The sequence below is a fragment of the Solanum pennellii genome, chromosome 3 (genome assembly GCF_001406875.1).
Source record: "Solanum pennellii chromosome 3, SPENNV200".
Classification (NCBI taxonomy): Eukaryota; Viridiplantae; Streptophyta; class Magnoliopsida; order Solanales; family Solanaceae; genus Solanum; species Solanum pennellii.
In genome coordinates, this window is record NC_028639.1 from 44907943 (window position 1) to 44922703 (window position 14761).

At 30.2% G+C, this 14761-nt stretch overlaps 1 protein-coding gene across 1 annotated transcript; it reads right to left on the bottom strand.

Annotated features, from left to right (window-relative positions):
- Positions 1-5074: 5074 nt before the first annotated feature.
- On the bottom strand, positions 5075-10936 carry LOC107014415 (very-long-chain aldehyde decarbonylase CER1-like). Its single transcript, XM_015214315.1, has 10 exons — positions 10716-10936; positions 10246-10472; positions 9539-9771; positions 7614-7833; positions 7161-7536; positions 6971-7078; positions 6447-6647; positions 6270-6368; positions 5873-6046; positions 5075-5472 (listed from the first exon to the last, which is right to left on the bottom strand). The coding sequence occupies exons 1-10, from the start codon at positions 10773-10775 to the stop codon at positions 5290-5292; spliced, it is 1881 nt and encodes a 626-aa protein (XP_015069801.1). The 5' UTR covers positions 10776-10936; the 3' UTR covers positions 5075-5289.
- Between the last annotated feature and the right edge of the window lie 3825 nt (positions 10937-14761).

Here is a 14761-nt window from a genome sequence, read left to right on the forward strand (position 1 = left end):
GAATGTAAATTTCCAAGATCTATCATGACCTCTCATTCCTCTGACACATCCACTATGTGTGTATGCCTACAAAAGGTATAAGACTGAATCTACCAAAAAATACATTACTAAAAACAAGGATACATGCTCCTTAGGGATAGTCAATACATGGTTGATTAATTTAGGGTTAACTCAGTTAATTTTCAACATCACTAATTTCAATATGTTTTTCTCGAACATGTCCCTACTATGAACCTTCATAAATATATCAATGATTTGATCTTCAGTCCTTCAAAATTTCATACTTAAGTTAAGTTTGTCAACATTATCCACTACAAAATGATGCCTCATATCAATATGCTTAGTTTTTTTATGTTGAACTAGATTCATAGCCATATTGAGAGCACTTGTATAATCGCATAAGAAGGGGATAATGTGAGTAACCACTCCAATGTCTTCAAGTTGTTTCTTAAACCACAAGATTCATGCACAACAAGCTACAACTGCTACATATTCTTCCTCAATTATTGAAAGAGCAATACAATTTTGATTTTTGTTCCCCAAGAAATAAGCAATAAGCCTATAAAATGAGTTAAACTTGAGGTTCTATTTTTTAAAAATTTGATACCCTGCATAATATGCATCATCATATCCCACCAAATCAAAAGAGTCTCCTAATAGATAGAATAGAACCATATCCTAGTCTTCTTTAGGTATCCTAGAATCCACTTAGCAGCTTTCAAATGTGACTTCTTAGAAAATACATAAAATATTGCACATATTCCAAAACTGAACACAATGTCTGGACTTCTGGTAGTTAAATATAAGATAGAGACAATAATCCCCTTATACATAGTCTCATTAACATCAGGGCTAGGTCATCTACATCCAACTTAGAGTTTGTTCCCATAAAAGTATCAATCAATTTGGCATCCATATTTTTGAAATTTTTCAACAACTCTTTGTTATATTTTTCTTGATATATTGAGGTACCTTTTGGAGTTTTCTTGATCTGCATCCCCAAGGAGAAACATAATTCTCTCATCATTCTCAAATCTCCAAAGTTCTACCCAAATTTTGTGGGTATTCATCTTTAAGGTATGGTTTCTTTCACTCTTGGGATTCCTTTCCCCCAAGAGGTTCCTCCAAAAGATGATTTATAAATCCCCCAAAACTAAGATTTTCTTCTACACATGGGTCTTCTTTGAAAAATGAAATTAAGGAACAATTGTGATGAATTATGGTCAATTAATGTTGTTTAAGTATAAATTGATAGTTAATTCTTGTTATTCACCAATTTTTCCATGGACCCATGTAATTCCCAATTTCATGAAAACCTTGAATTGATAGGGTGAAGTGTGAAGAGGATGCAAACGTTGATTGACTTCATTGACATTAATTATGTAATTGATTTTTGAATTTACCTTATTTTATGTATTGATTATGTATTCTTGGTAATGGAAGTATGGGGGCCATGAAAGGGCAATGAGGTATGAAGGTTGGTTATTCTTGAATTTAATTATGAAAGATGAGTTGCTTATATAGTAATGCTCTTATGTCTAATGTGTGGTTCTGATGTTGATGATAAGCATTCCTCATCCTTAACCCTAGACACTTGAATAAGCTATGAAGTATGTATGCATGTTATGATATGATTATTATATGATTGAAAGTAGTTCCTCGTGATTACAATAAAGTGTTGAGTGAAAGGCTTACTGTGTATGTGGTTTCTAAAGTGAAAGGATAGTTCTCACTTATGAATACCTATGAGATATTATGATGAGATGTTTACATAGGAGAACTTGTATGATGAGTACGATGTACTAAAGGGAATAAATTCTTAGCACCGAAAGGGCATGTAAATGAGATGGAGGTCTCACGTATAGTAAGTCCGGATTCCCACATGGGTTTCCTCACGTTTAGTAAGTCCGGATTCCCAAGATATGTGTTGTATCATGAGATGGAAACCTTCATGTCTAGCAAGTCAAGGTTGCTAGTAACAATCTGCTTTACCCTTAACTATGTGACCACATAGGACTCTAGCTTAGTGGATCCACCTAGATAGCTATGTACGAAAGGTTACACCTTAGGCAAGTGTTATACCTCTCTTTTTGGTATGGGAGTAGACACTGTATTCCATGTAGCTCACATGTTCTCATGTCGATTATTGCACTTCCTTCCCTAATGTAAAAGTAAATGGACAAGTTAAGAATGTGAACTCTTATAAGGGCTTGTCTTTACGGCTACTACATAGTGTAAGGGAAGGAATGGGACTTCTCTTACACATTGCACTTGTGGGATCCTAAGGGATAGTCTTAGTAGTGTTCTTGTATGATTAAGTTGATTATATGTTATCTATGTCAAGTTATATATGATCTTTTGAATCAAGCATGTTATGATGAAATATGAGGGCATGTCATGTGTATAAAGTAAGTGACTTAATGTGATGCTTAGCTTTAGATAGGGTTATGGGGTTTTATTCTTTGCATCACACAAGTATTGCTTGGGTTTCTTATGTGTTGGGTTAATATCATGTTGGGTTGAATTATGATATTCCATATATGTGCATGTTAAGGTTATTTAACATTGTGCATGGTTTTGACTAAATTGCTCCTTTTCTCATGCATTGATGATTTTTATGCATTGGAATCATACTTAATACATGTGGTTTGTACTAACCCATATTTTTTCCCTTTTTCCCAAACATTATAGGTTTCGGCCATTGAAGAGCTTCTAGGCCACTTTGCAAGAAGACTTGGACTTTTCCCCCAAGTTGTTGGTGAGTCCTCAAGTTCGAGGATGGTGTCATTTGTTCTACCTTAGTAGTGTTGCTTATGTCTAAATGCACTTATTTATTTCCCTATTCTTGAAGACTATTGTTGTAAGACTATATGTGGCATAACGTACTTGTATAAGGGCTATGCGCGAATGCTGTAATTCTCTTTAGATGGTTTATTGTGAGACAAAGTATTAGACTATTTCGTATGGATATTGGTTATATTGTCTAAACGAGAAGTCTATATAAACTTCAATAAGTGAGGAGTCTATGTGAACTCCATATATGATATGTGAGAAGTCTAAGTATACTTCACTATGTAAAATTTTTAAATTTTTCCACATTTTTTACCTATGATATGTTATGATGAATGCTAAGGGCTAGTCCAAGTCCTCTTCGAGGACGAAGACGCCGGTTACGTCTAGTGGTGCTCCCTGGTTGTGACAGAATACTTACTTTGGCTCTACTCAACTCATGAATAACTTAACTCAATATAAAGTAATAAGACACACGCAATATATATAAAACTTGTAAAACAATATAAACAACTTAGTTCATTAAAGAAATGCAATAAAAAAACTTAAGTTTAATTTTATAATAAGTAATATAATTTTTGTCGGAGATTCTCTAACCAACAACCACCACTATGAACCTAAGTTGTGATACAATGCCTTGCCCATGCTGCCAGAACTAACCTATACTTTGTCATCGCATAAAACTACTTAACTTAGTGGATCCACTTGCTTAACTTAAGCAATTATCTAAAAAGTATGGCCCTTTGATATCCGTGATGGCTACATGGTTTATGGAGACTTGACTTATTATGAACTCGCATCCCCATATCGGCGCTTAATACTACTCCCAAAAATATACTTAGCTCATGTGTTATTAAAACAACTTACTTGTTTGGTTTGAGATAATTACTCAATAATAGATCAAAGGCTCTCTTGGAATCGATGTTTCCTTTCTTGATCAAATATGCAAACGTTTATGAACTCTTAGGGATACTTAGTTTCCGTATAACTTTTTGAAAAATAAACTCAACTCTTTACCCTTTACTTGACTTGAAACTTGAGTGTTAAAAAAACAAGTTAAAACATTGCTAAAGACTCTTGAAACTTTTAGGAAATTTGCTTTGACTTGCTTCTTAAATTTGAGACTTGACTCTTAACTTCTTTGACTTTGATCTTATTTCTCCTTGAATTGGATTATTGATTCAACGTTCATGATCTCATGTTTATAGATGATTTCATGGTGTTTAGATGTACCTTAGAGTGTTAGATCAACTAGAAAACATAGGTACATAACTTAGGAACTAGTACAGATTGATGGGGGAAGAATGGGGAGAACTGGCATCCCTAGCTCTCTGAGAGGCATGGGCCGCCAGCCCTCAAACTTCCGGGAGCTGGTTGGGAACTTTGGCTGGAGCGGCGCCTCATAGGCCTACCGACATAGAATGGTTTTTGGGGCTCTGAGAGGCGCGATGCGCCAAGGCCCTCCCCAGGCGTTTTTCGACTTTTCTCCTTCGTTTTTCATCTCTAAACTTCCATGATTTTTCTCCAAACACTTAGTAGAATTAGTACCCTAATATACAATAGATTTTACTCAAAAATTCACCCGAAAATATGAATCAAATAAACAAAAGTCTTTAACAACATAACCATCAAGAACTCAACGAATTTTCAACTATGTTCTTCAAGAACTCACTTTCTTAGCTTTCAAACAACTTAAATTCGATGAATTGAAACAAGATTAGCGTGTGGGTGAACTAACCCAACTATTTGATCTCACATACCTTGTAGGGATCACCCCCGACGAATTCCACTCATAAAGCTTAGACATCCTTTGCGATTTCTTGATTTCTCTCCTCTTTTCTCTTTTTTTTCTCCCTTCTCCAAGCCCTAGCTTAGGTTCTCCTTTTTCTAAATTGAACAAAGTCTTATCACCCCCAATAAATCCCCAATAACGAATAGGAAATTTAATTAAGGAAAAGAATAGTTTTCCCTTCCATAATCTGGATTTGGACTTTTCTTCATTCAACAGCCCAACTTCCGGAAGGCATAACTCACTCATACGATATCGAAATTGCGCAAACTCGGCGGCGTTGGAAAGATTATTCTAAGAGCTTTCCAACCATATCTTTAGTTGCACCTTGATTTAGGAGTTATAGTCGTTTGAAGTTGACCAGAAGCTCACTTTTTAACTTAAAATTTCCAGATTCTTTCCAAAAATAAGAATCTTCAGATTTTAAACTCTTTTCTAGTTCTTTCTAGTTGCAAGATGTTACAGTCTAGTACTTGGATAATATTAAGCCAAAACTTAAATGTAAAAGCTAATTATATTTTTTATTATTATATAATAGAAGTAATATAGTTCAACATCCAGAAAACAACATAGGAAATTCTTAAAGAAACAAAGAAAGGTGTTACATAGTAGGAGAAATATATAACATTTGGTATGTGAAGTTGAACAACAGTAAACTTTTTCATTAACTCATAAGCCACCACATCAATGCCAGATCACATGTGTTTATCTTAAGCCTTTGATTCAGAAGCAGAAACCACAGATATTGGCTGAAAACCATGGTCAAGACTTGCTTTCCACACTTTCTCTATGTCAAACATCATGTTCCCACACTCATTTTCATGCCAATCTTCAAGTGCGTGTAGAATTCCAGCTATACGCCAAGCGCTCATCACTCTTCTTGGCAGCCAATTCTATTGTTATAAAAGAAATAAACTTGAGATTTCTTACATGATAAAAGGATCAAATTAAACTACGAAAAAATAAACTAAGAGATCATGTGGTAGCTGGTTAGAATTATGCAAGTATGAATTAGTTATATGAGAATCAAAGTATTATTTTTTGCAGAGATTAGTTATACAGAGTTTGCTTATTCATGCATTACTTATTACCTTCTATCTTGCATAAAATAATATGTAGATTCTTGATTTCTAAAGGGAAAATCAAGCACTATATAACTTTATACATGAATAATTTACCTCTTAATTAGCTACCAAACGTTATATTACTTATGTAGTATTTCTAATATATGCATAACTCATTTTCAAACCAAATGCCAAACGATCCCTAAGGAAATTATAGTATAATTCTGACCTCGCAAGAATCCACATTTTCAAAGTGTTTTGGAGTAATCATTGCCGGTGTGTGAAAGTAGAAGCAATCCTTGCGAGTTTTTCTTGGTGGAAATTGTGAAACTGGAATGAAAATTGTTCCTTTTGGTACTTTCAATTGTTCATCTTCATTCAATCCATCCCCTACTAGCCATATCTGCAATAAACAATTCTTTAAAATAAAAAATATATTCTTTTTTCCGTCTTAAGTAAATACTTTTACTTATGAAAGTATTTGATGTGAAAGCAATGAGAGACTTGCTCCATAGAGAACAAAAGCACTTAGGTGCACATAAAGTCTTATTGCCTATTATCTTATACCTTAAAACGAGGTAGTAATTAAGATAAATCATCTTTTCCATTGATTTTGTGATTTATACCTTTGAAGTATAAGTTTTTGAGAGAAGTAAATTAGTTGCAGCTTCAGGAGTAAGACTTGACTTGAGCTTTTTGTACTCTTCTTCTCTCAATGTCAAGACCTATCACAATCACAATAAATAAAATGAGACAGAAATGTGAGGAAATTCAATGTATAGATAGATAATGTGATGGATCACCTTTACTCCTCCTTGGCATAAAGCAAGGGCAATGGCATTAGCAACTTTTGACAAATGGCCTCCAAGGACCACTTGGGTAGTTCCTTTGGGAATTGAATTTAGGACCACAGCAACAGCTAGGCTACTTCCATCTACCAACTTTACTTTTAGTTGAGGGTGCCTCCTTATGTAAACCTCCCCATTCTTATTCAGTTTCTCATCCTACAATTAAAGGTTACATGTATAGATGCATGAGATTAAATTTCTCAAAGTACAAAATAAGCATTATTGCCTGTGGCCATAAAAATAAATCATTTTTTTCAGAGTTGAATTTTGTAAAATATGTTTGACCATAGAATCTCCAAGTTTTTGAATAACAACAAAAATGTGTTTTCGCTCCAAATTACTCACAACAACTCCAACTTGTATTTAGGGACAAATGAACTCTAATTTTCAAATTTCATTTTCCACTATTAAAAATAAAAACGGTTCTACATATATAGACAAATGCCCGCTAAATATGTAAATAAAAAAATTTTACTTGCCTGATTTAAGAGTCCAAGGCTCAAAACTTTTATGCCTTTTTGATCTGCTTCCATGATAGCTTCTTCAATCAAGTTATTAATGGTCTCTCTTTGCCATTGCATAAAGTACTAAAAATGAAATAAAGATGTAGAATAGTAAAATACCGAACGTAATAAACATATGTCAATAAATAGTAGTAGTAGTAGTTACTTGAACGCGATATTTTGGAATGGCCCAAGTTTGCAAATTGAGATTGTTGAAGACATTTCTCTCAACAGTAAATGTGTGACCATAAATCCAAGTAACCATCATAGACCACAAAGTGACAGGCCACATTAACCAGAAATACCACTTAGAGGTGTAGGGTTGGGAGGCGAAAGAAGCAAATCCTATCCTGATATGGTAAATGGATTCTGGTGTTGTTAGATGTGTCAAATGTACCACATCTGGTGATTTCCCTTGCCTTTCAAGTGATTTTTCATATAATGTGTCTGATGATTTGTCCAATGTACCATATATGTAATCATATATTGGCATGAAAAGTGAGTAATTTGTCCTAAATTGAGTATGATGTAGTGAATGGTACCTGTTACATCAATAGTAGTCAGAAAATGGGAGAAGTTGTATAACACATAAAAATAGAGATTTTAATTAGAGACTTACGATGGTGTATACATCAAATATTTGAGAGGAGGGAAAGTAGAGAACATCCACTTGGGAATGATCTCAAAGTTGCAATGGCCCATATTGTTCATAAAATCAATATAAGTGATATATCCACCAAATGAAACTATTGAAGCAGTCTTTGTTACCACTGTTGTGAGTAGTGGTATGGAAAATAGCAAGAAGTATGCTATGTGCTCTGCAAATGGATGAATCACAGCTGAAAAAAATAATAATAATTAATGAGTACATTTTAATTGCAATTGTACTGTTGTCCATATATGTTATAAAATCATTAGCTATTAGTCCATGTGTTATGAATGTTAACAACTTAATTCCACTTTGACTTGTTTTCGATTTACAGTTACGCAGCTATACTTTGAGATGGTCCAACGTACCGTTATTTAAGAACTTCCATTTTTCTAACAAACTCACTACTTATTAACACAAAAATCGTTATTAGTATTAGTTAATTGTTATTATTATAATAAATGTCGATACACTTCAATTAGCTGCATTTGTAAAGATTAGCAAATGCAATTGTCGTTACTAATTCTTATATATTTAATAGCACTAGTGTTATAAATTATAGTTAAAAATCATTTTTGATATATATGTATATATATATATATAGGTGAGACCAATTTAAATCAAATATTTATATGTAAAATGAAATATTCTTGTTTTAAAATATTTACAGATAATTTATTTTTGTCATAAAATGCAAGTACACATTTTTACAGTTGAAAACTTTTAAGAGGAAGGCCCAATCGTTCATCAATTATCTCAAGCTAGTCATGTTTCTTTTGTGGACCAACTAAGAGGATTCTATCCTAATATAATATGATCATACCGCCACACGAGTAATAAAATTTATTATTTTGAAAAAACAAATTAATATCTATTATATATATAACAAATTAATATTAAGTAAATAAATAATACAATTTTCTATTCAAAAAAAAATTAAATGAATAAATAAATAATACAATTTTCTATCCAAAAAAAATTAAATGAACTTCTTAATTCAATACATCAAAAAATAATTATTATCGGCAATTAATTAATATAATAACTTAATTGCTGCTAAATGCGTATTTTTAACGACAAATATATATTCTAAAGTCTTTAGCGACTTTGATTCTAATAGCATTTTAACTAATGTTAGTAAAGACTTTAGGGGTTGTTTGGTTGGAAAGATATCCTCAGATAACTTATCGTACTATGTATATAGGATAACTTATTCCATCAATGTAATATAAATAGTGGGATAAGTTATTTCAAACATGACAACCAAATAAGATAAGTAAAATTATTATCTTATCATCATTTCTTTATCTCATAATTATTATTTTTTATCGCTTACACCAAACAAATCGTAATACTATTTATTAGTATCTATATTTATTATGACTAAAAGTTTATCTTTTGTTATAATAATCCAACTCGTTCATATAATGTTATGCTAGCTTGAAAAAATGAACAGTGAAAGAGAAGATGGTAGCTATGTATATATAGGAACGTAGTGTCTTGTCAGTATCTTTCCTACTAGTCATATTTATTAAGCCATCTGTCTTAAATTATTCGATAGAAAATTAAAGATATTAAAGTAGACGTAATGAAATTGTCTACGAATTGTAAAAACTTTTTTTTTGGTGAAGAATATTGTTGAGAGTACAGGTATGACGTGTCATTTTTTTTAATTGTAAAAAGTGGTGATGAGGGTCCAAAGGTTAAATTGGGGACGGGATGTTAAAGATTAAATAATGAAGAAGCTAATTAAGGTGTTGTTGTACTTACTAAAAAGATAGCGCTAAATGTTGTTGTTGTTGTTATTATTATTATTATTATTATTATTATTATTATTATTATAGATAGGTATGACTAATAACAATAAATTAAAATGAGGAATAATATATACTTACAAGTAATGGGTTCAGTAACAATGGATGAATGATGATGTGAATGGTAACGAGAGTAGAGAAAGTGATGGTGTAAAGCTCTGTGAAGCCAATAATAGAGAAATTCGACAGGTCCAATATGAAGCAATGTTGTCAAAATGATACCATCACTTCTCCATATGGGTAAGTAATGAGACTGCTCCAATTTCATGTATCCATAATAGAATAATAGTCCATTAAGTAAGATTTGATCATCCCTGCACATCAAATTTTCTGCTTATTCAATGCACCTCTGTTTTCTTCGCAAAAACTCCACTCTCAATTAAAAATATCCCTAATTTTCTCACTCAATAATTAGAATCATCTATGTCATCATATAAAACAATTCTAATTTTGAGAGTTAATTAGATTCTTTTTTAATATAATATGTTAAAAATATTATCAAGATTCAAGTTGACAATAGTTTTTATGTAATTTTTGATGATTATAAGCTTGATTTTACGTTCAAAATTTAGAAATTTGAAGTTTAACAATTACAAAAGAGAAAGTAGGAAATATTTAAAGGATAAGAGAGAGGTGGGGATTATATATTCTTGTCTAATAATAAACGTGTGCTGCTTTTTTATTTTTTTTAACTTCATGTCAAGTCAAATTAGAAAGTATATAGTTTAAGAAAAAAGTGGTTATTGATGAACATATACTTATAATACAAAGTTGAGTAGAGTACGTACCAATTTCTTTCTCTGTCAACTTGGTCAAATTCAATGGTTTTATCAAGAATTCGATTATCACCCTTTGCAGTTCTGTATCTGGACAAGGATATCCATATTTGATTGTGAAGCATTCGGAATAGAAGAAATGGAAATATAATTAAGTATCCAATATCTATCTTGCTTCCATCTTCTCTATTCAACAGTGACTCAATGCTACGTCCCACAAATGGTGCCAAAACAACGTACTACATACATACATACAAACAAAATTAATTGATTAAATATAATATCATGTGCTGCCATGGTCCACTATTCAAATCAAACTATCTCACCTACTACTACTAAGTGGTTAACGTGCATCACACAAAAATCATCATCTAGAATTAGACACTAATCAAAAGAACACTTTTTCAACAACAGGATTAAAGAGGGAAAGACAAGAAGATACATCTACTTTATGATTTACGTACTACGAAAAGGATGAGTACCTTGAAATTCCCAAGCCATGTCCATGGCCATTCTGTGAGAATCCCTGGTTTTGAAGCCATGCTAATTCTCTTTTGTTAAAAGAGTGTTAAACTAACAACTCTATGCATTTTGCTATGACAATATTGGACTGCATTGCATTATATAAAACTCCTGTAGAGGCAGAGTAAATATTGTCATTAATGCGCTCTCCCTTTTACTTACTTCCTTAGTAAGATGGACATGATACCGAACACCACATCAAAATTGAGTTTTTTTTTATTTTTTATTAAAATAAGTACATTTTAATTGAAATTGTACTATTGTCCATAGATGTTAATGTTAACAACTTAATTCCACTTGACTTGTTTTTGATTTACAGTTGCGCAACTATACTTTGCGATGGTCCTAACAGTTATTTAAGAACTTTTACTTTTCTAACCAACTCACTACTCATTAACAAAAAACCGTTATTGGTATTAGTAAATTGTTATTATAATAAATGTNATATATATATATATATATATAAAATAGCATTATTATTTATAAATTATAGTTAAAAATTATTTTTGATATAGTGACCGTAAGATCAATTTAAATAGTCACATTGAGCCAAATATTTATATATAATTAAATGTTCTAATTTTAAAATATTTACGGATAATTTATTTTTGTCATAAAATGCAAGTATACATTTTTGAGATATTAATTTTAGCCTAATTTCTCTGTGGCTCTCAAGTTGTTGTTTATTGTCCAATATGAAGGGGCCCTTCATGACGTGCATTCCACCGTAAATAGGACAAAATTTTAATTAATTAACGGAAACAAATCCCACTGCAAAGGAGCTGCCAAATAAATATATATAATAATTATTAATTAATTTGGAATGTCATTTTCCTAGTTAGGTTACAGTTGAAAGCTTTTAAGAGGAAGGCCCAATCTTTCATCAATTATCTCAAGCTAGTCATGTTTCTTCTGTGAAACAAATTAATATTAATTAAATAAATAATATAATTTTTTATAAAAAAATTAAATGAATTCTTAATTCAATATATTAAAAATAATTATTAATGATAATTAATTAATAATAATAATTTAATTACTGCTAAAATATATATTTTTAATAATAATTAACACACTTTATATATATCTTATAACATTTAGAGACATTAATTTTAATATTACTTAATTAATATAGATAAAAATTTTAATAATCTTTATAATTATTGTCGCTAGAACTTATTTTTTTTATATTATTCTTACGTGTTCATATAATGTTATGCCAGCTTGAAAAAATGAATAGTGAAAGAGAAGATGGTAGCTATGCATATATATTTATTAAGCCATCTGTCTTAAATTATTAGATAGAAAATTACAGATATTAAAGTAGACGTAGTGAAATTCTCTACGAAATTTTAAAAACTTTTCTTTTTATGATTTTAGCTATATTAGGTTTTATTTCTTTTTTTTTATTTGAAATGTAAATTTACTTATTTTAAATGTGGTTCATTTAACACCAATAAAAATATTGTTTTTGTGTTTTAATCAATATAACATAATTAAAATTTATTTTCGCTATATCTAAGTTATAAAATTATTATTTTCAATTTATTAATTTTCTTATAAATTGTGCTAAGCACGATTAAATTTACTAGTTATAAATGAACTACAATTATATTAAGAACTCGTATAGTCATGTAAATTATTTATTTGACTAGACTCGGATAGGTCTGATGCATTGCGAAAAGAGAAGTTAATAATAGAAATATTTAAATTTTGATTGAGAGATTATTTTAATGGATTTAAAAATTGGTCAACCTTTTAAGTCATTTTTAGGTTTTGAGACTGTTTGAAAAATTTTAAAATCGATTTAAAATAAGTTAAAAGTAAAAATTAAAACTCTCCACTTTTAAAATAATAATTTAAATAATTTTAAAAAGTGATTTTTAAGTGGATCGAAATAGGGTATAAGATAAAGTTGATACACTATTTTGTGTTTTGACGTATGTTTTTTAAGACGCAAATTAAGTATCCCGTTACGCAGAGTCTCTAGCTCCATTAAATTGGTTCTCCTTACAAACAAATCAAATTTGAAAACAATGTTTTTTCTCGTGACTTCATTTTCTAAATGAAGCAGCCGGCAGGCATTTATGGGTTCCTTCAATCATCCGCAGGCAGAGGCAGGGAGCCAAATTTAAGTGTAATACATGGTGGCGGGCAGGCGGACAGGCAGGCAGACATGTTATTTAATTAATTTAGATGCACAAATCAAATACATGAGTTAAATACTTTATTCTTATTTTAAAAAAATAAATAATTATCTACGGTCAGATTTACCTTTTTCTATTTTTATTTGTATTTTAACTAATGTACTTGTCTTCACTTAGTGTGATTATAAGTATATTTAGGTGTTAATTGGTCTGGCCCATTAATGAGATTAACTTCTGGCAATGTGAGCCTGCATTTATTTATTTATCATAAATCACAATAATAAATGAAGGAAAAGAAGAGATAATTCTTTTGTTGTTGTTGGCAAGGCATGGGCAATTTGCACCACTTGGGCAGTTGGTTCCTTTATTATTGGATATTTAGGACCACGCCAACAACAATATGATTATCATCATGTGAACTTTCATTTATACACGCATTACTATCCTTTTTAATTTATACTCACCCCAACTGTTTCATTACATGCGTATCCTTTTTTCATAAATAATTCACCCTCAAACTTTTTGTGAAGTAATTGTTTTAGTAGAGATCAAATTTCTTATTTTATAAGCACTCACTAATCAGATTTGTAGATTTCTATTTTTGCCATTGTATGATAAAATACTTGAACGAAATCAAGAAATACGCCATAAACACTTGAAAAGTAACTACATTAAAATCTTGATAATATTACTCGTTACTAGTTTTGCTTATCAAACATATTATTACTCTCAAGTCACTCATAAATGTGCTGCCTTTCTATTTTGTGATCAATGATCACAAAGCCTAAACCACGTTCCGGCATGATGCCACATTAATATGTTTGGAACTTAAATAAGCCAAAAAAAAAAAAATCTAAATAAGTCATTATTTTAGAAAGTAATTAAAATAGATTCAGTAGAAAAAAAATTTCATTTTATTCAATATTTCAAACGTTTTCCGTTGGTCCCGTAACATCTATATTTTCAATATATAATGAAACTATTTCTTACACTTTATAAAGTGAAAGTTTTTCTTACACTTTGTAAAGTAGAACTTTTTCTTACACTATATAAAGTGGAAGAAAAACTTACGCTTTACAAAAAGGAATATTTTTTACGTTTTGCTCTCTTTATAAAGCTTTTGCAGTGTTTGTCATACAATTGAGATATTTTTTCTATATATGTAAAGATATATAAATATTTATCACATGCAATTAATTTATTTAAATCTAGGACTGACAAAAATAATTATCTAGTCCATAAATTGGAGCAATATTCCTTTCTTGCTGAAATAAACCGCTAAAAAATTTATATATCTATAAACATATAATAGGAGATGTGATAGCACTTACGAGTCAGCATCACAAAAATCAATTTTTTTAAATAATTAAAAATAATTTTAAATAGTTTTAAAAATAAGAAAAAACTAAGAATATGTATTTATTAATTTTTTTAAAAAAAAGCTCTAACAAAATATCTGTTACTAGAATTAACCAAAAAGCAAAAAAAAAAAGTAAAGTAAAAGTAACCGACCAAATTATCAGTTTTGTGTATAGTTATCAATTTCATTAAATCAACTATTAAAGTAACTATTTGCGGTTACTCCTCCTTTCTAATAATAATAACAAGACAATGTAAATTATTAAATAACAATATAATAATAATTTATGTATATCTATATATCTACGTTTTATTTATTTTATATCTAAATTAACAAAAAAAAGAAAAAGTAGCGAAATGTTATAAAATCAAGATTATAAGAAGAAGACAAAAGAAGTAGATGTAGGAGAAGACTTTCTTCTTATTCAAGTATATGTAAGTTTTCATATATATATATTACAATAGTGAATGAACAACCCTAATTATAGAGTGAGAAATCA